Source organism: Syzygium oleosum, unplaced genomic scaffold (genome assembly GCF_021117445.2).
Source record: "Syzygium oleosum isolate NSW1041296 unplaced genomic scaffold, Sole_v2.1 Sole_v2.01, whole genome shotgun sequence".
NCBI lineage: Eukaryota > Viridiplantae > Streptophyta > Magnoliopsida > Myrtales > Myrtaceae > Syzygium > Syzygium oleosum.
The window spans coordinates 5877277-5900753 of record NW_026607485.1 but is presented as its reverse complement, the minus strand read 5'-3'; the positions used below and the strand labels follow the sequence as shown (position 1 = coordinate 5900753).

Here is a 23477-nt window from a genome sequence, read left to right as displayed (position 1 = left end):
TAAAAGTACACGCCTCAGGACGGAATCCTACACACACTTTCCTTCTACCGCGCCAGCGTAAAACGCATCAGGCCAACGGTCTTCTGACCACGTCAGGCATCGACACCTCGTCAGGCCGGGCATCGTCACCTTGTCAGGGACGGCATCGTCCCGCGTAACGTACACGCCTCAGGACGGACCTTTCCAACGAAACCACATTTCCATATCCTCGTTCCACTCAAACCACACTTACGCACGACCAGTACTCGCACGGCCAAACACAATTCCACATTGCATGCACATTTCACAATTCACATACACTTTGCAAATATACATTCTCACCACGCCAGCACACCACACAATCATACACATATAACACGCGATCCCGAAGCACTATCACACGTTCTTGGCACGCGAACATATTGCGCAATCGCACTGCCTCACCATCACACCTCACGGCCACACACGTGACATATACAACTACACGTACACAACCCGAAACACAATCCCAAATCAGCCAACTACCACAAATCGCACAATCACGCACAAAATTCCATTCAAGGCACAATCCCAATAATTAATCGCACAAATTAATCCCGATCAAACCTCAACATCACAGCCCTAATCCAAGCTCCCTAAACCTAAAAATTGTTCGCCTAATCAGTCCGCAACCACAAAATAATCAGTCACTCAAATCAGTCCCGAACAGCCCCTAAAACAGTCACAAAATCGCCTAAACCGGGTTCTAAACGAGCCTAGAAATACCCGAGCTCCTAGGTAGTTTTTGGAAGAGACACTTACCCAAAAAGGTGAGACAGAACGGGGCTGGAACGGGCCGGGACAGCAGCAGCAGCGGGAGCGGCGTCGCCGGCGACGTACGGACGGCGTGAACAGTGATACCGTACGGACGCGGTGAACAGTACCACCCCGTACGGACACTGTACGGACAGGCTGGGACGGTGGCCGGCGAGGTGCCGGTAACAGCCGCGGCGTCCGTACGGTCCGGCGTGAACAGTGATCCGTACGGACGGTGAACAGTACCCGTACGGACACTGTACGGACGGTGCTGGGCGGCGACGTATGGACGTGCTGGACGGCTGGGTGTCGACGGAACGGCGATCGGAGCTCCGGCGAAGCTCCGGCGGTACTGTTTGCAGAACGGGAAGAGAGAAAAAGAGAGAGAGAAGGCTGTTCTGGACTGAAACCGGGGCTGTGGTGGCTGAACAGGTGAGAGGGAGGTCCAAGGGTGCTATGGCGACGGCTGGTGGGCGGCCAGCAGCTCCGGCTGGTACTGTTCCGGCGTTAACAATACCAGAAACTGCAGAAACGGGACTGCAGAACAAAAAACGGGAAAGAAGAAGGGAAATTCTGGGAAAAATTTGGCCGAATGGTTCTGTACATGAGAGAGAGAGAGAGAGATATGTCTGGTCAAAGGGGTCAAAGGTAGATTAGTGGAGTCCAAGTGTCCAAATCTTGGGCCAATTGACACTTTTGCCCTTGATCCAAGGGCTATCCTTCATTCTCATCTAATAATTTAGGGGTAAAATGGTCATTGATCCTTAACCCAAGCTGACCAGACCTGGTTTAGCCCTAACTCACCTTGGTTAGTCCCCTAATTAAATCCAAAATTCGGAATTACCAAAAATGGGTCCAAGGGCATTTTGGTAATTTTTCGGTCCCGGGTCAAAATTCCAATTTTCGCACATACGCATTCCATATGTGCGTGGCCAACATAATATGGTGTCGGAATCACGAAATTCACTTTTTAAGTCCTCGAAAACTGACTGCAAAGTCCTGGGAATAAAATAATATTATTTTTCGCTTCCGAGCCAAAATTCCAATTTTTGGCCGAAACCACTCTAAATGCGTGTGGCCACCCCAAAATGACGCTAGCCTCGAAAAATAACCTCAAACGACCTCAAAATCCAACATTGGTGTCCACAGGGGCAAAACCGTAATTTTCCCGGTCCCAAACCGAAATCCATTATTTTTTTTGCAGAAATGGGTGGCCCCAAGGTTGGCCAAGCCAAAAACGTCATCGGCCGCTCAAAATTGTCACTTTCAAAATTCTCGATTCCCGGGCCCGAATTCCAAGAAATGACTAAAATCGAACAATCGCAACTTTAGCTTATCTCTAGCTAACGGGTGGCTCATTGGGATTACGCGCTCTCGACCCGTGACTGACACTAAGTCAAATCACGTTTAAGTTTACTCCATCCGAGACAACCTCGATTGTCATATAATTGCGAGGGTCTGTCGCTAGTTCCCTTCAAACACGATCAATCAAGTAGACCGGTCTCGATTGACTCAAAACATTCCCTCGTCAATCCATATGGTCGAAGATCGAACCCAGGTCGAGTTCTTTGGTCGTGCGAACTCAATCCCGTAACGGCCCTACCCCTAAGGTTAGCATCCCGAGAATGCGCATTTCCGGGTGAGATCTCACTATAAGTGCATTGGTCAAAATATTCATTCCTTAAATCCCGGGAAAAGGATCAAAAATTCAGACTGTTACACTTCGCATCGCCATGGCTAGACCGTCGGAAGCAGCAGGCGTCATCCGACGAGGCCCTGTCCGACGGCTGCGAGGAGGAGCAGCAGCAGCAGCTCAATGAACGATTGACCTACGTGGTGATAGTCTATCTAGTTGTTGTTTCGGCTGTTCTGTTCAAAGACTTCTTCCAGAGAAGTCTGAGCGCAAGTAAGATCACGGGAGAGGGCAGTCCAAATAATGATGCTATGAACCATTTATTAGTGTGAATGGTGACATGATTGGTACCTCTCGGAGGAATTCGCACAAACAAAAAGTATTGTAAGAGCTACCAATGTAAACCCCCACCTAATTGGTAAGCGGGTGCATGATTTTTGGGGGAAAGTTATGTCGACTAACTTGCTAGACGTTGACTTGGTTCGATTCGCATGCTGGTTTTAAGGGACGAGCATCAACAAATGTCTATCTTTAAAGGGAAAAATGCATCTACAAACTATCAAGATAGAAGGGAAAGTCTGAGATGGACTCCTGCCTTAGAAGGGATTTGTTGTATGACCTCGTATCAGTTAGATTGGGCGGACCTTTCGATGTTGAAATGGTGCTGTTATGTCACGCCCCGTACCCCACGAAGCGAGAGCATCCCACCTTCGGTCGATAAATTGCGACGTCCCAGGAAGAGTCGCCGACCCACGCCCATACAGAGATCAAGCACAAGCGGAAGTATAAAATAAACAAACCCAGACAATTACAATATGAGCCAAGGATAGCCATCCAATAAACAACGATCAACGCAGAAAATATGTACATACTTATATTACTATTTTAAAACTCTTTTTACAGTGCTCACGACAACCAAAAAGGAAACACCAACAGCTGGGAATAACCCAAACAGCCACTTCTCCGTTCTGCTCCATCCCTACCGGGGTGCATGCTCGACGACTGCTGGATAAAATGCGATATTCCCAAAAAGAGGTGGTGACCTCGGCATCCTACTGCTGGGGGTCTGAAAATGTTTCGGTTTACACAACCGTGAGACGAATCTCAGTGAGTTCAACCCCTAAACCTAGGCTAGGCTAGCATGCAATCTCCTGACTGGAAACAAACATTTAAAATCATAACACAACCATAATCATACAATTCTCTGACCCTGCAGGTTAGATATTTCAATATGTAATAATCACGGGACATACGTGGCACACATTATCACACGTACGCCAATCACATGCTCATACACCGAGTCTCACACACTCGCATGCCATTCAATGCATGTTTATGCATGCAAATGTCATTGACATGTCATGCACATTTCTTTGGCCCACTGGCCCACACTGGCACACTTGCCCAATTAATTATTATTACGACTCGAGTCATCAATTTTTCACGGCCCGGTGCGTCTAGCCTGCTTCAAAGTGCATGAGGCGCAGCATCCGATCTGGCCCAGTGTCTCTAGCCTGCTTCAAAGTGCATGAGGCGCAACACTGTTCTCCTTGCGAACCAGAGCCTGCTTCAAAGTGCATGAGGATGGTCGCCTTCCGGACGTACCGGGCATCGTCCTGCTTCAAAGTGCATGAGGACGGTATCGACCCGAAGGTCCTTAGGTGATCACACAGCTCATTATTATCTGAACCCAGCGTATAACGCTTCAGGGTATTTTAGGTGATCACATGCTCATGGCAGACACGCATTCTCGCACAATTTTCATCACATGCCTCACTCTTGGCATACGCAATGCGTGTCCATGTTATGCAATGCAATGAACCACGAGCACCAATATAATTCAGACAACCCGGGCATACCCGGCAATTTCACCGATGAACTCCTAAATTGGTCATTAAACCCTATTATCCTCCCCAACGATTCTCATTAATCCACTAAATTTTTCCGATAATAAATTCTACTAATCAATTCTCAACCCAGTCTCAATTACACACTGCTATTAGCTAAGCCAGTCCAAAATGCACCGATAACACCTAAACCAGTCCAGAAAAACGCAACATCAGTCCTAATCCGGGTTTAGGAATTTTACTCACCAAAACAAGGGTCACGACGACGGGGAATGGCGGCCGATCACTGACGAACAGTGAAACCGGCTGCGGAATTCCCGGCGGACGGCGGCGCGGTGTACGGACGGGGGGGTGAACAGTGATTCCGTACGGACGCGTGAACAGTACCACCCCGTACGGACACACTGTACGGACGGCTGGGAACGGTGGCCGGCGAGGCGCCGGTCACGGCGGCGACGGCCGTACGGGGGGGGGGGTCTGGATGAACAGTGACCGTACGGACGTGAACAGTAAATTGTACGGTCACTGTACGGACTGGGCTGAACGGCGACGTATAGACATGCTAAACAGCCGGGTGTCGACGGAACGGCGATCGGAGCTCCGGCGAAGCTCCGGAGGTACTGTTCACAGAACAGAAATTGAGAAAAAGAGAGAAAAAGAGGGAAAAAGAGGGGGAAAGGGAGAGAGAAATGGACGGAACCGAGGCTGAGCTGTGGCGGGGGACCAAGGGGGTCGACGGCGAGGCACGGCGGTCGGCGGCGTGCTCCGGTAGCCAACGGCAAGCTCCGGCAAGGCAAAATCAAGAGAGAAAAAGAAGAGGGGGAGTGAGCTACAGAGGAGAGGGAGCTGTTCTGGCCAGAATGAGGGTGAGAGGAGAGAGAGAGAGAGTTTATCTTGGTCAAACATCTAGACTAGGGGTGCCAAGTGTCAAAAATCAAGCCAATGTGACCATTTTACCCCTCATCCAATGGTTCACATTAGATCTTATCCAATAATTCATGGGCACTTAGGTCCTTTATTGCCATAATTAAGATAAGTCCAAATTTAATTAATTTCCTTAAAATTTTCCCAAAATTCGGAACCAAAAATGGCCTAGGGGCAAAACCGTCATTTTTCCGGTTCCGAACCGAAATTCCAATTTTCGCACATACGTGTTCCATATATGCGTGGCCAACATAATATGGCGTCGGAATCGCGAAATTCATCGCGCAAGCCCTCGAAAATCCACGTCAAAGTTTCGGGAATAAAATAATATTATTTTTCCAATTTTTGTCGAAATTCCAGTTTTTGTCCAAAATGACTCCTGGTAAGCGTGGCCACCCAAAAATGGCATCGGCCACGAAAAATAACCTCATTTGGCCTCGAAAAGCAACGCTGGCATCCCGGGGGCAAAATCGTAATTTTTCACCCCCGGACCGAAATTCCAATTTTTACTCGTACTAACTCCACATGTGAGTGGCCAGCGTAATATGACGTCAGATTCCTAAAAATAGTCTCTTAAGCCTTTGAAAATCGATACCGAAATCCGGGCCCAATTCCGTGAACAAAACTCGCTAAACTTTCAATTTCAGAGTCTCTCACTAACGGGCGGCTGTTTAGAGGTTACGCGTATCGACCTAGGGCTATTCGTATCGTGATGGTCTCGATCATTGAGAGAATGAGAAATTATCATTAGTTCCCGAGGTCACAATCATTAGGTTCAAGTTCCGGTGTGGTTGACCACGTGCACTTTTGGTCTTGCAGAATCACCTGCGTCCCAATCGTACATCGTTGGCCTTGGCCAAACCCAATCCATTACTCTTTCCTAAGATCAGCCCACATTGGCTCAAAATATTTCCTCAACGTCTCTCGTGATCGGTATCCCTTTCGCGACAGGGTCCCCGGTCCACGTACCATCTTCTAGCTAGCCATACCCTATTGGTTAGTATCCCGAGAGTGATCAGCTCTGGGTGAGACTTACTAAAATGAAATGCGAAATAATATCAGTTTCATTGATCCCGGAAATTACATCGAAATTCGGGCTGTTACATGTTAGATGCTAGATTTTAGGTACATGTGAATCTAGATAGATTGATCTCCACCACCTCCCAAGGGAGCCTGGTTCAATGGAATGTTTGAGAGAACGCTTGATCGTGGAGCTTCCTGACTTGATTGGATTCCACATAAGCCTTGAGCACTAGTCTTTGATAAGAAATGGATACCAGACTCAATCTGGAATTTGGAATCACTTGCTGAGTTGGATATGTAGAACATGGATATAGAAGAGCTGCCTGGTTCGGTCGGGATCATGAAGCATTCGAAAGTACTGAAGATGAGCTTCTCTGCCATAAGAGTGATATAGAGTGCAGTATGGAAGCTGGAAAAGCTAGAAGAAATAGATGCGGAGCTTAGTGAGAGTTTGCCAATAGAAATTCCAAGGATATATGGAGATATTCATCTCAGAATATTTTGAAACTGACATGTGCTGAGATACACCATGTATCGAGGCTCCTAGAAAGTCTTATCTGTCTGCATATTCATACCGAGTTGATAATGGCGTGGAAGATGCTATCCCCCGGTGGATTGGTAGGTTAAACAAATTGGAGTCTTTAGAGTTGTCCTCTTCGACAATGACCACCAAATCACTAGATATTGCGCAGGTTTCTCATCTCAAGAGACTCAAACTCTCTAATGAATGTCTGCGGTGCCTCCCAAGGCTTCCCTCAAGTTTATCACCCTTATGAATCAGACATTGCCAGTCAACCCATACATTGATAGACCTATCAAACTTGAAGAAACTATCAGAACTTGTAATTGAGTACTGCGCAGTTACAAAAATTCCAAGCCTTGACAGTCTGGAAATTCTTAGAACTTTGGCACTGAATGAACTCAACCAACTGGGCAGATTGGATGATCTGAGTGGCTTGAAGAAACTAATGGCTTTTCATTTACATCATTGTGGTAATCTGGTCGACCGGAATTGTTGGAAAATTTATGGATCTCCTCCGGCAACTTAGTCCGGAAGCTTCCTAATGTATCAACGTTAAAGAAATTAAAACGGATAGGCATACTTCACCGTGGGTGATTTGGAAATTCAGCACATTATGGAGTTGCTTGATCAAACTCGGCAAGTTTCTGCAAAAGAGAAAATAATGGATACCTGCTCTGTTTAAGTACTTTTTTTCTGATAAGAAGTGCCTCCTCTTCTGTTATAGATATGAATTACAAAGAGGTTTACGCAAATCTTCTTTTCATGTGCACTTGGCATGTTGACTTCTTATATGGTTTTGTAATCCTATATGCCCTTGTTCATATCTTCTTTGTTTTAATTTGGTTTGGTTTAGATGTTTCAATGGGTTTGAATTGCTAATCAACTCACCTAGTGAGGTCAAGTCAATTTATATAACTTCCAAGTGCAATATTTTGTCAATTTACTATACGGTGATTTATCAAAGGTATCCTTTCAATTGCTGCTTCATATTATTGAATCCGAAGTTGTTCGATGCCCATGCTTCACGCAGGAGTACGTTAACCTTCGTCATGTCGTATGGGATAAACTAGTTGTTATAAAGTGTGTGAAATATCTCAGCACTTACGGCATCACCTCTACGGCAATAACCTCCTCAAAATTGTAAGGTGTAGAAGATAAATACTCTACAGCGATAAACGCATGTCCAGTTTGTTTTTTGTGTAGAGCAAGGCTCTTAATTGGATTCACAGGAGTTGAAGAGAAGGTGTAATGATTCTTAATTAAATTTAAAAAATCTTTCCAGCTGCAAATGGCCTTGGTTTGACATTATCTAATGTTGAGGTAAATCTGAAATAATGACCCAAATTGTTTAATTTCAAATGAATAGAAGTGCGGCAAAATTTTTTTCCAATTCTAAAAGTTTAACATGGAATAGTCTCCCGCTGTCTGCAATTTCTAATCTTTTCGCCTTCTTTTTTTTTTCTTTTGTAATAGATAATCCACAAGTATTAACCGAGAGAGTGAAGAGCCACACCTCCGAAAACATTATCTAAAATAGAGAATTTTCATATTTGAGATTGGGGCGAGTCGATATTTTTTTTAATCGTTATAATCATTGCAGAGGCTTCACTAAACTTTTGCCAGTCATTGGAGAGGCTTCCGAGTTTGATTGGGAATTTGGAAATGCTAATTGAGATGGATTCCAAATGGGATCTAACAGGTCACATCTTGTTCGTGAGCTTATTTACTACACTTGTTAGTGGCTCAATGTTTTAATACGATAATCGTGAATAATTTTTCCCATCTATGTTGACACAGGACTGGGCTTACACATTGGTTTCATGTACTCTACTTTAATAGTATTTTGTATAATAATCAGCACAAAGTATAAATTTTATGTCTAACTGCAATGCTTTGTGGCAAGCAAATTATTGACACTAACGAGGGGTTAAATGCGAAGGATGGTTCACCCCGAAATAAACGTGTGATCTTTTCTTAATTTGATTGATCGCTAGGGGAGTGCTTTGATGAAGATCAAGCCCGATAATTTCCACCAGGCTTTATGTTTCGGAGTTAATTCGGGCCTGGGCTTGATCAGCCCATTAAATTGGACCGACCGGAGTTCACTTAATTAGGATGGGGGGAAACGAACTTGGTTGGATGTTTGATGTCTGCTTTTGTTGACTTCGACTTTGAATGAATCTGCATGCTTCTTTGTTTGGGGGGGCAAAAGTTGATTCTAATCCCCAAAATTTCTGCACCACGTGTCCAGTGATTTTGCCGCGTTAAGGAACGTAATAATTGTCAACTTTGACAGACTGGAGCGATGCTGCAAGGAAGCATCTTTACCGACCAATTTTGCAACAAAACTGGCCCACGGCTCTCTGCATATTCACCCAATCCTGTGGCTTCTAAGTTCAATGACCTACCGAAAACGAAAAGTCATTCAGAAAAATCTTCCTCTTTTGGTTCCTTAATGATCTGTGGTGAAGAAGGAACAAAGGTCTTGATAGTTAAGGCCTGCATCTATACGAAAAGTCGTTTTCTTTACCCTTAAAAAGAGTAGGAGTTGAACCTGAGCAGGTCCTTAAAAGGCTCAATGGGCAAAAGTTAATTCTAAACCCCAAAATTTCTGCATCACAAGTCCAGTGATTTTGCCGCGTTAAGGAACATAATAATTGTCAACTTTGACAGGCTGGAGCGATGCTACAAGGAAGCATCCTTACTGACCAATTTTGCAACAAAACTGGCCCACGACTCTCTACATATTCACCCAATCCTGTGGCTTCTAAGTTCAATGACCTACCGAAAGCGAAAAGTCATTGAGAAAAATCTTCCTCTTTTTGGTTCCTTAATGTTCTGTGGTGAAGAAGGAACAAAGGTCTTGATAGTTAAGGCCCGCATCTATACGAAAAGTCCTTTTCTTTACCCTTAAAAAGAGTAGGAGTTGGATCTAAGCAGGTCCTTAAAAGGCTCAATGGGCAAAAGTTAATTCTAATCCCCAAAATTTCTGCACCACATGTCTAGTGATTTTGCCGCGTTAAGGAACGTAACAGGCTGGAGCGATGCTGCAAGGAAGCATCTTTGCTGACCAATTTTGCAGCAAAACTGGCCCACGACTCTATGCATATTCACCCAATCCTGTGGCTTCTAAGTTCAATGACCTACCAAAAGCGAAAAGTCATTCACAGAAATCTTCGTCTTTCTAGTTCCTTCACGTTCTGTGGTGAAGAAGGAACGAAGGTCTTGATAGTTAAGGCTCACATCTATATGATAAGTCCTTTTCTTTACCCTTAAAAAGAGTAGGAGTTGGGCAGCAGATCTCACCTATTTTCTCTTCTTCCCCAAGCTTTTGCGCTAATGGGTGAAGCCCAATTTCGATCCAAATGGAACGAGACTTATTTAAAAAAGGGTCAATACACGAAAAACCTCAAACTGGTACATCTGTGACAAATTTACTCCAAATTAATTTTTTGATCATAAAAAAACTCAAACTGGTATACATGTGACAAATTTACTCCAAATTAATTTTTTGACCATAAAAAACTTAAACTTATACACCCATGACAAATTTACCCTTAGTTCGTTTCCATTAAATTTTACTGCCAAATTATTTTGTTAAATGACACGTGGCAGTTGACTAATTTACCAATTTTATGTATTATCCTCCGTTTGTCACAGGTGTACCAGTTTGTCATTTTCCGTGGTATTAATTCAATTTAACGAAAACTAATGAACGGTAAATTTGTCACAAATAAATCAGTTTGGGTTTTTTGGCGGTTAAAATATTAGTTTGGGGTAAATTTATCATAGGTGTATCGGTTTTGGGTTTTTTGTGGTCAAAAAATTAATTTGGGGTAAAATTATCACAAGTGTACCAGTTTAGGTTTTTTGTGGTATTAAACCTCAAAAAATCTGTAACGAGACTTTTGGACTTTCGTTTTACTAAAACCAAAGTCTAGTGGAGTATAATCAAAGCTAAAGCTATCAGAGAACAAATTTGATCTTCCATTGATCTTAGTTTAAGGAATTTGATACTTCTCAAGAGTCTTTTTTGACTCATCGAGTCATTGTGATTAATACCTTCAATCTTAAATTTTTTTTTTCGTCACACTCAGATTTATGTCTAAAAAGACTTAAGGACTTATGATTTCCGGAACGAAACATTTTTACATGTCCAGATCTTGCAAGATTTTGTTTTCTATCGTGAAACATGGAATGTTTAGTTACCACAAAATTGATGTAGAAAATAGAAAAATACTTGCAAGCAAACACCATCTATTCGGAAAACTTTCTTTTAAATAGTTTAGCATATCATGTCATCAATCAATAAAAAAGTTGATACTATCTAATTTAACTAAATGGAAATGGAACGTGCCGCATACATATAGTTTTGCATTACATCGAAATACAATCATTAGATTAAAAATTACATGAGATTGGTCGATATGATTTTGATACGGACGCCAACAATCTAAACCTAAGCTCCCTATGCCTCGTTTTAACGTGGCAATAACATTAGCTACCCTTCTTGGAAAGAAAGAAGAAAAAAAGATGGAACTGCGTACGGTTGGTGCAAGAAGATAGAAACATCACCGAATTAGAGGGTCCAAGTCAAAGTCTACGAAGACTTGGACTACGAACAGTCCATGAACCAACTTGCTCAAGAAGGAATCGCACCAATGATTCATTTTATTTGGTACTTTGTGCCTCACAGTGAGACTTCCATAAACATAGAGATTTCATCAAAAAGATTAAAAAACAAATGTCACTAGATCACTCGGTAAAATTCAATACTGATTCATTTGTTCTCTCATCCACCTACAAAAATCACATGATAACAAATCGATCTCCGATTCTCACATTCATCGATAATTTCATCTTGCGATTTCCTCCGATCAAATACCATCATATGAAAATCGAAAATCATATAAAAACAAACCCTTAGGGTGTGTTTATCTCGCTTTGAAAATGTTTTTAGGAAATTCATTTTCTGAGAAAGCAAACCAGAAGAATTTGATTATGGTGAAAACAAGATGAAAAAATTGATTTTATCCTAATTGGTAATAAGTAAATCCACTAAAGGCGGCTCATATCGTTAAAAGTAACATGTAATGACTAATAAAGTAGAATCAATATCATCTTTGTTTATTCAGTAATCCATCAAAATAACAACGAATACAAAGAAATTAGGATAGAAATCAAGGAAAACGATTCTTTCTTGCCAAATCATTTTCTCTAAGCTTATTAGCCCATGTTAAACGTTTTCCATCGATCGAATAGTTTTACGTAATTCAAACACCGGAAAGTATGGAAAAAAATTTCCGAAAAATGATTTCTCATCAAATAAACTGACCCTAAGTTAAATAAAGGAGGAAGAATGGGAGGGACAGTTCCATCTGTTTTCTTTCTTTTTTTGGGAAAGTTATTACCCTTCGGGATAAAATTGTACAAGTGTTTGCAAGCTCACGTCGTTGATAGAAGTCAGATTTGAATGACGGTAGACCATATAATTGGTTCCAATGAAGAGATCCAAAGTGAACAATCATATCCCTTCATATTCTTTCTTGTCCCGGAAAGGAGAGAACAAAAGTTAAGTGCTAAAAAGAAGTTGGACGAATGTTAAAGCCACCTTTTGATAAAATGATTTTTCTTTCTTTTGGCCGGCAGCATTTGATGAATGACTCCATAACACAAATTCAATGATTTATGGGGATTTTCAATGATAATCTGTAAAATAACATGAGTTCACCGTTTCGCATAACAGGTTTTACTTAATGGTGTCTTAATTACAGTTGCTATCAATATGTGGTCTTTTTTTTTTCATCAATGTTGTTAAAAAAGATGTGTGCTTTTACTCTATAAGCACGGGCTTTTCTTCATTTGAAGTTTAACAAAATAAATCCGGGCTATTTACAAGTAATGTTAATAAGTATACTAAAATTAATTTATTAAGTGATATTGATCAAATCGTCTTAGCAAGTGAATGAATGGATTCGTGAAAATAGATACTATACAAGTTTGAAAATACAAACGGTTCTCATTTTCTTTTATAAAAAAGTCATTTTTGGAAAAACTGAATTTTCCAGATCTAGAGAATCTTGAGCTTTCCAAATTGCTATTAAAAATGTCCTTAACTTTCTACTTTATCATGGAGAACATAAATTTTCAGTTTTGTATTAAGTTTACATGGAATCTTAATTTTCTTTGAAAAAGGTCCTGACCTTTCGATTTTATATTGCACCAAGATGTCTATATCGCAGATTTGACAAATAAGTTTAGTAGATAATTTCAGAGTTTCTACCTTGGCCCCTTGTCTAACGTATGCCATCACAGCACTTGTCTTTTATTTCTTGGTTTTATTTCTTGGCCCGATCAGCCCATCAAACTAGACCGACCGAAGTTCACCTTGATTAGGTTGGGGGGAAACGAACTTGGTTGGAAGTTTGATGTCTGCTTTTGTTGACTTCGACTTTGAATGAATCTTTCCGTTTATTTGTTTGGGGGGCAAAAGTTGACTCTAATCCCCAAAATTTCTGCACCACATGTCCAGTGATTTTGCCGCGTTAAGGAACGCAAATAATTGTCAAACTTTGACAGGCTGGGAGTGATGCTTCGAGGAAGCATCCTTATTGACCAATTTTGCAGCAAAACTGGCCCACGGCTCTTTGCATATTCATCCAATCCTTTGGCTTCTCCAAGTTCAATGACCTACCGAAAAGTCAATCAAAAAAATCTTCCTCTTATTAGTTCCTTAATGTTCTGTGGTGGCTGACCAAAAAAAAAAATGTTCTGTGGTAAAGAAGGAACAAAGTGTCTTGATACTTAAGGCCCCCATGCATCTATACGAAAAGTGTTTCTTTTCCTTTATAAAGAGAAGGAGTTAGGCAGTGGATCCCACCTATTTTATCTTTTTCCCCGGGCTTTTGAGCTAACGGTGGAAGCTCAATTTCAATTCAAATGGAAGGAGTCTGATTTAAAAAATCTGCAACGAGACTTTTGGACTTTCGTTCAGTAAAACAAAAGTTCAGCGGAGTATGAGCAAAGCCAAGGCTATCAAAGAACAAATATGATCTTCCATTGGTCTTGATTCAAGAAATTCAATACTTTCCAAGAGTCCTTTTTTTTTACTTATCGAGTCATCGTGATTAATAGCTTCAGTCTTAAATTTTTTTTGTCACGCTCGGATCTACGTCTGAAAAGACTCAAGAACTTATGAATTCCGGAATGGAAACATTTTTACACCTCCGGATCTAGCGAGATTTTATTTTTCCTCCTTGGCTCCCCCACCATGTGCTTCCTCCATGTTGTCCTTATTAATTATCAATCGGTCCGTTTAATCAACACCTGTAACTATCGAAATCTGAAGTCTTGCTGGTGTTGGTGCATTCACATCGCTCATGCACTCGCCACCAAGTGCGAAAGTGACACTGCAATTATGTACAGGCAAAGACGCAAGCGTGCCTCGAGCAGTGTCATCCCTGCGATCGGCGGGCAAGTCCGTGGGCATCTATCGAGACACGTGTTGTCCGGATTTCCAATGGAAGATAATATTTACAATCTGTGGTCAGTTGAGCGTGAAGTTTGGTTGTCTCCTATGTCTAGAACCTGTACATAGTAGAAGAGCGAAGGCTTACTCGGTCTATTGGCTTAATCGACTTATCAACTTATCCCACGATTAGCTTTAAAGTTTGTGGAGGGATAAAATCTAGATTGCAATGTTTGGAAAGGGGGCCTTTTAAAATGCCAGGACCAGATGACTTTTAAGCAGTATTTTATCGACATCAGTGGATGACTGTGAGCTATTCTGTCGTTCTTGAAATTGAGAAACTCTGGCTTGGTGCTGGGAATTCAGAAAGTATCAACCAAACTCTTATCACCTTGATTTTCAAAGTTGACTTTCCTGAACGGTTGGAGCATGTCGGTCTATTAGCCTCTGTAATATTTCCTTCGGTGTTGTCATTGAGATTATCATGATTTGATTGCAGAAATTTAAGCTAAACTTGACTTCAACCAAGTAAGTTTCGTTTCGAGTCATCACATCCAATATAATATCATCATTGCTAAGGAAATCATTCATTAACCGCGGAAAATGAAGGGGAAGGAAGGCTACATGCTAGTCAAGGTGGACTTGGGCAAGGCAAGGCGTTTAATAGGTTAAGGTGTGAATTCACGTGGCTGGACTTCTTGGTTCATTGGTGGATCCCGTCAAGCGATTTATTGCGATTAACAATATGCAGCTTTTTAGGAATGGGGAACTAAGAAAAGCTCCAGGGGGTGTATAACAAGGGGATCTGCTTTTGCCTTCAATCTTTGTCCTTTGTATAGGGCGACTTTCTCACTAAATCATGAATTTCGTTGAGAAGAGTATTTGGAAGCCTTTCCGAATTACATTTTCCATCCCTTCATGTCATTTGTCCACAATTGCCACCTACATACTCAACCGACTTCCCATTAAAAAGAAAAATTAGGTCCCCGCCATGAGGGCATTGGAATAATTTGGCAGCAGCAAAATAGACATCCAATTGATAATCAACAACTCGTATGACCTCCGACCAAAAAAAAAAAAAGCAACTCAAAGACCGGGGGCAGTTTTCCCCAAAATAGGCCCCAACTCGACACCCCCAACCCCGAAGGTGACACTACAATCATGTACAAGCAAAGACGCGGTGCGGGCAGGTGTGTGGGCAATTATCGCGAGGCGGTGTTGTCCGAAAATCCAATGGATGATATATTTACAGTGCGAAGAAACTTCACAAAGACAGGATTATTAAAATTCAAAAAAATAATGACCGAAAGCGCTCGATTGCTCCCATCTTTTTAATATTTTATTTTAGTCACCGAAAGCACTCGATTGCCCCCATCTTTTTAGAATCCCGCTAGTTTATTTACCCCGCAATTGTTTTTTTTGTAAATTTTAATCTGGGAGTTTGTTAGGAGCATTTGATCTGTGGTGGTTCAATATATTGCTGCAGTTATTTTCGTACGACAATGATGTGGAGAATACCGAATCTCGGCGCGCATTGCAACCCGTAGTTTTCGGAGGGGAAGATCTTGGCGTGTGCCCATCATCGATAATTCTGGTGATCGGTCGCTGATTATTTTTTGATATTGTGACAGATCTCATCTTTTGAGATGAGAGCGTGCTTATAACTACAATCTGTATTTTTTTGTTTTCTGAGTTTTATTTTATTTTAGCCACCGAAAGCGCTCGATTGCTCCCATCTTTAGAATTCCACTAGTTTATTTACCCCGCAGTTGTTTTTTTTCTTTCTTCAGTTGCGTTATGACGGACGGTGGACATAAAATAGAAAAATTGAGGTGGGAGGCAATTCGAGTAGCAGAAGGCTTGATGGAATTAAGGAAGAGGCACGTGACTGCTTGACTAAAGCAGTTAGATGAAGGGCGGTGGATGGGATAAGAAAGTAGGCAGTCGGCCAAGCATGGCCAGCCAAAGAAGCTCCCTAAGGTGGTGTCCCTGGTTGCAGTGTGCTAAACGAGATTTTGAGACTGAGCACGAACCTCCGGCTTCGGACGTGAGTGACTTCTCGGTGCTCCGATTAGCTCAATACGATTAACGAAGATGCTATATTGGGCAAGTCCGGGGTTCCCTTATTCATTCATCGTCGTCGACAAAACCTGGTAACGGATTTTCTTCTTCCATTTTAGCAACTCCGGCAGTATGGACCCGCTTAGCAAAGGTCTACTTGTCGATCTGCATCGGCCTCTTGGACTCCGGGAAGGCAAGCAGCATCCCTTTCTCGATGAAGTTCTGCACGATTTGGTTAGTTTAAAAGTCAGCCTGAACTTACTTTAAAGTAAAGTCTTTGCTCAGCCCGAACATTCCTACCTTGCCTCGAGCGCTAGGGAATTTTCCAAAGGATGGGTGGGATGAGGCCGGCATCAAGGCTTTTTTGGCAATCAATGTATAGACCAGTAATTTCGTAGTATAGTAAGTCAAGATCCGACACAACATCACTGTCAAGGGCATTCTTCTGAGGAAAAAAGAAAAGAGTTGGGCAAACAGAGGTTCATTTTTTTCTTAGATGCTGTGTGCAGCTGCCTTCCAACTATCGGAAATCCGCTCCAGTACGGAGCTGTATTTGTCAACTTTGACGGGCTGCAATGAATCATTCTTATTGACCAATTCTAGCAAACTGGCCCCCGACTTTCTGCATATCTACTCTATACCTACAGCGATCTCCATCTGTGGTTCTGGCCTCTAAACTTTTTCCATCTCTAACTGCCACTGGTTTTGCTGCTATACTTTTCAATTTTTTTCTTGAAGAGAAGATCAAGTGAGATCAAATGGAGGGGAGTGCCAAAAAAAGACGCATCTGTGAAAATGATGGAACAGCAGGAGGCGCTTCTTCTACTCACACTTCAACAGAAGGTCAAGGAATGGATACTTCGTCAGGATATGACTATGAAGTATTCTTGAGCTTTAGAGGACCAGATACTCGAGCAGGTTTTACCGACTTCCTTTACACTAGTCTTAAAGATGCAGGAATCCGTGCGTTTAAGGATGACGAAGATCTCCGCAAGGGGGAAGAGTTTGCCCCAGAACTTCTCCAAGCAATTAATCAGTCGAAGATCTCAATACCTATCTTTTCGAAAGGTTATGCCTCTAGTGTATGGTGTCTCAAGGAGGTAGTCCAGATGGTCCAATGCCAGAAAAAGAGTGGACAAAAGATCATGCCCATTTTCTATGATGTGGCACCTTCAGAGGTTCGATACCAAACAGAGGGTTATGCAAAGGCCTTTCTTGCACATGAAAACAAGAAGCGACACGACGAAAAGACTATGCAAGAGTGGAAGGATGCTCTCAGTGCAGTTGGGGCAATAAACGGATGGGACCTGCATAGCGAGAAGAACAGGTGACTGCTTTTAGCATTCCATCTGATGTTCATTGTATCATTAAAACTGGAAGCATGTCAATCGGTTTCTTTTTCAGAGTTGTGTTAGTCTTGTTAAAATTGAATTTTATGATACTGAAGTTATCCCGCAGAAATCACATCAACTAATGGCACAATCCCAATTTTGTCCTATTTCAATCCAAACGACATTTTTTTCAGTTCAGCTTCTTCATTAACCGTCTGTACCAACGCTAATTCATCTACAATGGAATAAATCGTTGAAGAATACATTTCAAATAGGTCTATAGTTTTCAATTTGGTCTCGTCAGAAAATAGTTTGTTCAACACAGTTTTCTAACTCATTGCCTTTTGACCTCCAACAAACACTAGGCGAGAAGGCGAGTTTGCAAAAAAACTCACCAAGGAGGTTTTCAAAGAATTGAAAAAGGCTTATTTGGTGGTATCAGATTGCTTGGTCAGTGTTGACAACCATGTGGATGCAATCATGGAAATGATTGGTGCTGAGACAAGTGAAACACGGATTATAGGAATCCATGGAATGGGTGGCATCGGAAAGACGACTATTGCCAAAATCATCTACAATCAGCTTTCAAAAAATTTTGAGGGTTGTTGCTTCCTTTCTAACGTCCGTGAAACGTCAAAACTCGAGGGCATTCACCGCTTGCAACATCAGCTCATCTTTGACATCCTCAACACGAAATGGGCAGATATAAGAAATATTGATGAAGGGATTAAGACCATTAAAGACAGGTTGTCTAATAAAAGAGTCCTCCTTCTTCTCGATGATGTGGAAGAAAAGGATCATATGAATGCACTTGTAGGAAAACGTGATTGGTTTGGTAGAGGGAGCAAACTCATTATTACTACAAGAAAGAAGGATGTTCTCATTGTTCCGGAAGTGGACTGCACTTATGAGGTCAATGGCATGGATGACTATCAATCTCTTGAGCTCTTTAGCAAACATGCTTTCAGAAGAGACTCTCCTTTGATTGAGTATATTGACCAATCCAAGAGGGCAATAGACATTGCTAGAGGTCTTCCGCTAGCTCTTGAGGTCATAGGTTCACTTTTATCTCGCACTGAAAAGAAAAGGTGGGATGACATATTGGAGAAGTTGGAAAATATTCCTCCCTTGGAAGTTCAGAGTAAGCTAAAAATAAGTTTTGATGCGTTAGAAGTTCAACAACAGCATATGTTCCTCGATATAGCTTGCCTTTTCATTGGATATGACAAAGACATTGTGGTTTATTTTTGGGAAAAATCTAAATTTTTTCCGAAAGAAACTATAGAAGTTTTGCAGAACATGTCTTTGATAAAGATTGTAGAGTATAATAAAGTGTGGATGCATGACCAACTCAGAGACCTCGGAAGAGAAATAGTTCGTCAAGAAAGTAAGATGAAAATAGAGAAGCAACGGAGGGTGTGGGATCCCAAGGAAGCATTGGATTTGCTGAGGAGACATGAGGTAAAATCCCCCGTGCGATAAATCTCCATGTTACTTGTGGACATTTTCGTTTAAAAAAATCGAGTTACTTTTTTGTGTTCTCTAGCACTATTGTGACCAACTCAAACCAATATTTTTGCTCTGTCGAGATTAAAGGAACGATAGTACTCCAACTCAACCCCTTAAAATAGTGAACTTGAATAAATGTGTTTCGCTTCAACTCTTTTATTTTTAAAATTTTCCATTGGGCAGGGAAAAACAAAAGTTGAAGCTCTTCGTCTCCGCTTTGACCGTGAGCGGCGATACTATTTTACTTGTGAGGACTTTAAGAGAATATCAAATTTGCGGTTTCTTCAAGTTAACGGTCCGAAGGAATATTTTCGCGCAGAAGAGAGGCTTCTTTGGCACGAATTGCCATCAAATGTTCTTCCAACTAATGTTTTTCAGGAGAATTTAGATCTCCTTCCACATTTACGTTGGCTTTCTTGGCACGGTATTCCCCCAACATTTAAGATTGCAAATTTCTCTATGGAGAATGTGGTTGTTCTTGATCTATCCTGGAGTAAGATTACGCATGATTGGCAGGGGTGGAGCCATATGGAGGTATGTTATATGCTAGACAACACTTATCATTCCATCTTATGAGATTCAAAAGTAATCTTTGCATGGTTTTTTTTTTATAGGTGATGAAGAATTTGAAAATTTTGAAATTGACCGGATGCAATTGCTTGGAGAGAACTCCCATCTTCTCTGCTGAGGTAAATTTAGAACGATTGATCCTAGCGAGCTGTGAATCATTAACTGAAATTGATAGGTCGATTTGTCATTTGAAAAGCCTAGTTTCCTTAGATTTAAGTCATTGTTCCTATCTTCGGAGGCTACCAGACGAGCTGGGTAGAGATCTTGCGAGCCTTGAATACCTATCTCTAGTATGTTGCACATCGTTCAAGAGGCTTCCGGATACAATTGGAAACTTGGAATCGCTGATTGAGTTGGATATATCCCAAATGAGGATTAAAGAACTACCCGATTCCGTCAGAAAGTTGAAAAATTTGAAATTAGTAAGGATGTTTTGGACTGCAATGAGCAAAATACCTAATGCCCTTTGGATGATTGAGAAGCTCGAAAAAATAGATGCTGAATTTAGTGGTTTGAAAGTGGAAGTGGAAATTGGCAATTGCATCTACAGAAATCAATCCCTAAGGATCTTGAGATTGGTGAATGTTAGAATAAACGTAGTACCGAGGCTTCCTGAAAGTCTTATCCATCTATGGTTGTGTGCATTGCACATGGATACGTTTCCAGATCTCTCAAACCTGACTAATTTAGAGAAATTGTCACTGACCTTTGGCCCACGCGATGACGCTGGGGAATCTAATGGGCCTGTGGAAGAATATCTGATGCCACGGTGGATTGGGAATTTAAGCAAACTGCAGACTCTGTTCCTAAACTCTTGTCATTTTGTGACCCACTTACCCATGGATTTTAGTAGTCTCCTTCCTCGACTCCAATACCTTACACTCCGATGCCCTAATCTGCGTTGCCTCCCGAGCCTTCCCTCCAGTTTATTATCCTTGGATTTGCACTCTGAACACATGACCGCCTTACCCACAGATATTAGTAGTCTCCTTCCCCGACTCCAAACACTTGCACTCGAATGCCGTAATCTGCGTTGCCTCCCAAGCCTTCCCTCCAGTTTGTTATCCTTGGGTTTGGGCTTTCAACACATGACCGCCTTACCCACAGATATTAGTAGTCTCCTTCCCCGACTCCAACTACTTCAACTCCTATGGCCTAATCTGCGTTGCCTCCCGAGCCTTCCCTCCAGTTTATCAACCTTATATTTGCACTCTGAACACATGACCGCCTTACCCACAAATATTAGTAGTCTCCTTCCCCGACTCCGAGAACTTCTACTCTACTGCCGTAATCTGCGTTGCCTCCCGAGCCTTCCCTCCAGTTTATCAAACTTATATTTGCACTCTGAACACATGACCGCCTTACCCACATATATTAGTAGTCTCCTTCCCCGACTCCAAATACTTGAACTCCGATGCCCTAATCTGCGTTGCCTCCCGAGCCTTCCCTCCAGTTTAATATCCTTAAGTTTGGTACATTGCAAGTCATTTGGTTCCCTGGGGGATCTATCGAATTTGAAGAACCTATCACATCTTATGATTGCTCACTCTGTAATCTCAGAGATGCGAGGCCTTGATGGTTCGGAGAACCTAGATTTGCAGCTTTCGGAACTTCAACAGGTGTGGATATTACCTAATCTAAGTAATCTCAACCAACTATGGCGTCTTTTTGTGTACTATTGCGATAATCTGGTTGAGATTCAAGGCAAACTACCACAATGTTTAAAATCATTGAGTATTCATGACTGTGGATCTTTACAGAAATTGCCATATCTATCAAGCTTGAAGGGACTGCAAAGGGTTGAAATAAGGCGGTGCAGGAAATTAAATGTGGAGGAAATTTCTTGTTTTGTTCGGAGATGGCAGTCAAATTTGTGGGTGACAAGACGAATAATAAGGAGAAGATGACGAATCTGGATACGAATTTGAATATGGATATGAGGGAGAAGACAGACGGATAAATGCACGTTGCTCTTGAAAGCTTCTTGATCGCCGACCACAAATTGTTCCCTTGCGTGTAAACTTTAAACGAATTGAGGTAATTTATTTCATCTGACAACCAATGTTTTCCCTTTTCTGCAATCAAACTCTTTCACGGATATAAACAGAAAAGTTTCACATGCACTTTTTAATTACCTTTTCACGAGTTGATGACTAAAAATCTGATGAAGGTATTGGAATTATGACACCTCCGGACAACCAGAGGGTTCTTAATTATGTACAGACATTCATTCTCTTCTACTAGTTTGGTTTGGCTTTTTTCGCCAAATTCTCTTTTGATGGTTTCTCCTTGGTTTTATGTTTCCCAATTGGAGGTATGCATTTCTATTGCATCGTTTTTATTTGGTTTGGTTTGTAACAAATTATTAGATATCCTTGTCGATTTGTTGCTTCACTTATTTCAAAGTTTATAACCTTGCTTCGCATTGGAGATGACTTCCTTGTACTGTAAACAAGTAGATGGAATGTGTGTCAGAAGGTCATATAATAACTATGGTTCTCATCCTGGAACTTTACTGCATAATCAACTCATTGTTGCAACTGTGAAGAAGACAGACACCCTGTATTGATATGCTTATGTTCAGTCTATTTTTCTGGAAAGATGTGCTTCTTAGTGGGATTTGCAAATATTATGGAGAAGTCATAAAATGAAGAAAGAGGAATTTTACTTGGGTAGCGGATCAATAGTTGGTGCGGCAAAACTTCCACCTCCAAGGTATCATAAATCGTCTTATAGTTAAGGCTAAATTTCAGTAATATCGTTACCTACTGCCCAGGACATATGATAAGTCTCACTTGGGGTTAGAAATCATGTAAATGAAACTCTTGTGTGATCTCGATTATTGCCTACATTTTCTAGAAATGGTTATGCCTCAGTGATTATCTATAATAGAAGCCCTTCCATTCACCTCGGTTATACTAAAGGATTCTTTTAGGTTTTAAGATTGACAAGAAGTGCTAAGGGAGAGATCTCAAACTGCCTTGTTGCCGATTTCTAATGTAGCTGAGAGGAATTAAAGTTTGAAAAACTTATAGAAATCTTATTGCGCAGGGTGTTGTGGCTAATTGGGCAGCTGTACAAAGACTGGATAAAGGAAAATGAAAATGACGTCCAAAGTGAAGTTTTACGTTCACTTTATAATTACTTTATGAGTTGATGCCTGGAAATCTGAAGAAGGTATTGAAATTATGATACCTCCGTATAACCAGGGGGTTCTTAATTATATACAATTATATGTTTTCTTTTCCTAGTTTGGTTTCGCTTTTTTTAGCTATATTCTCTGTAAATGGTTTCTCCTTGCTTTTATGTTTCCCAGCTGGAGGTGTGCATGTCGATTGCATCATTATTATTTGATTTATGACAATTCATTAGATATCCTTGTCGATTTGCTGCTTCATATATTTTGAAGTTGATACCTTCACATTGGAGATAACTTTGCTATACTGTAAACAATTAGATGAAATGTGTGTTGGAAGGTCGTAGCACAATGGTTCTCATCCTGGAAAATTACAGCATAATTAACTCATTGTTGCTATTGTGAAGAAGACATTGTATTGATATGCTTATATTCGGTTTATTTTTCAGGAAAGGTGTGCTTCTTAGTGTGATTTGCAAATGTTATGGAGAAGTAATAAAATGCAGAAAGAGGAATTTCACTTGGGTAGCGGCATCAATAGTTGGTGCAGCAAAGCTTCCATCTGTGACAGGAGAGGAGAACTATTGAGCTTCGCCAAGGTATCATAAATCATATTATAGTTAAGGCTAAATTTCAGTATGATCGGTGTATCGGACATATGAGAAGTCTCACTTGGGG

At 41.4% G+C, this 23477-nt stretch overlaps 2 protein-coding genes across 5 annotated transcripts in view; both read left to right on the top strand.

The window, feature by feature from the left end:
- LOC115661784 (disease resistance protein RPV1-like) overlaps nt 1-23477 on the top strand; it is a 40372-nt gene that overhangs the window by 15650 nt on the left and 1245 nt on the right. Inside the window, exons 5-6 of the mRNA XM_056317032.1 lie at nt 22715-22840; nt 23249-23398. The gene's annotated coding sequence lies outside the window, so the exon portion shown is untranslated. The remainder of the gene's footprint in view (nt 1-22714; nt 22841-23248; nt 23399-23477) is intronic.
- Nucleotides 16899-23477, top strand: part of LOC115682848 (disease resistance protein L6-like) — a 53908-nt gene continuing 47329 nt past the window's right edge. Inside the window, exons 1-5 of one of the 4 annotated variants that reach the window (XR_008817695.1) lie at nt 16899-17580; nt 17950-19045; nt 19277-19627; nt 19708-21700; nt 22095-22695. Coding sequence is in view for 2 of the 4 variants with exons in the window: in XM_056316887.1 (XP_056172862.1) it covers nt 17012-17580; nt 17950-19045; nt 19277-19627; nt 19708-19782; nt 20330-20344 (2106 nt within the window). In the remaining 2 variants the exon portion in view is untranslated. Of the gene's footprint in view, nt 17581-17949; nt 19046-19276; nt 19628-19707; nt 21701-22094; nt 22696-23477 lie in introns of those variants that run through there. The other 3 variants (XM_056316887.1, XR_008817697.1, XM_056316889.1) reach the window with 3 other exon arrangements.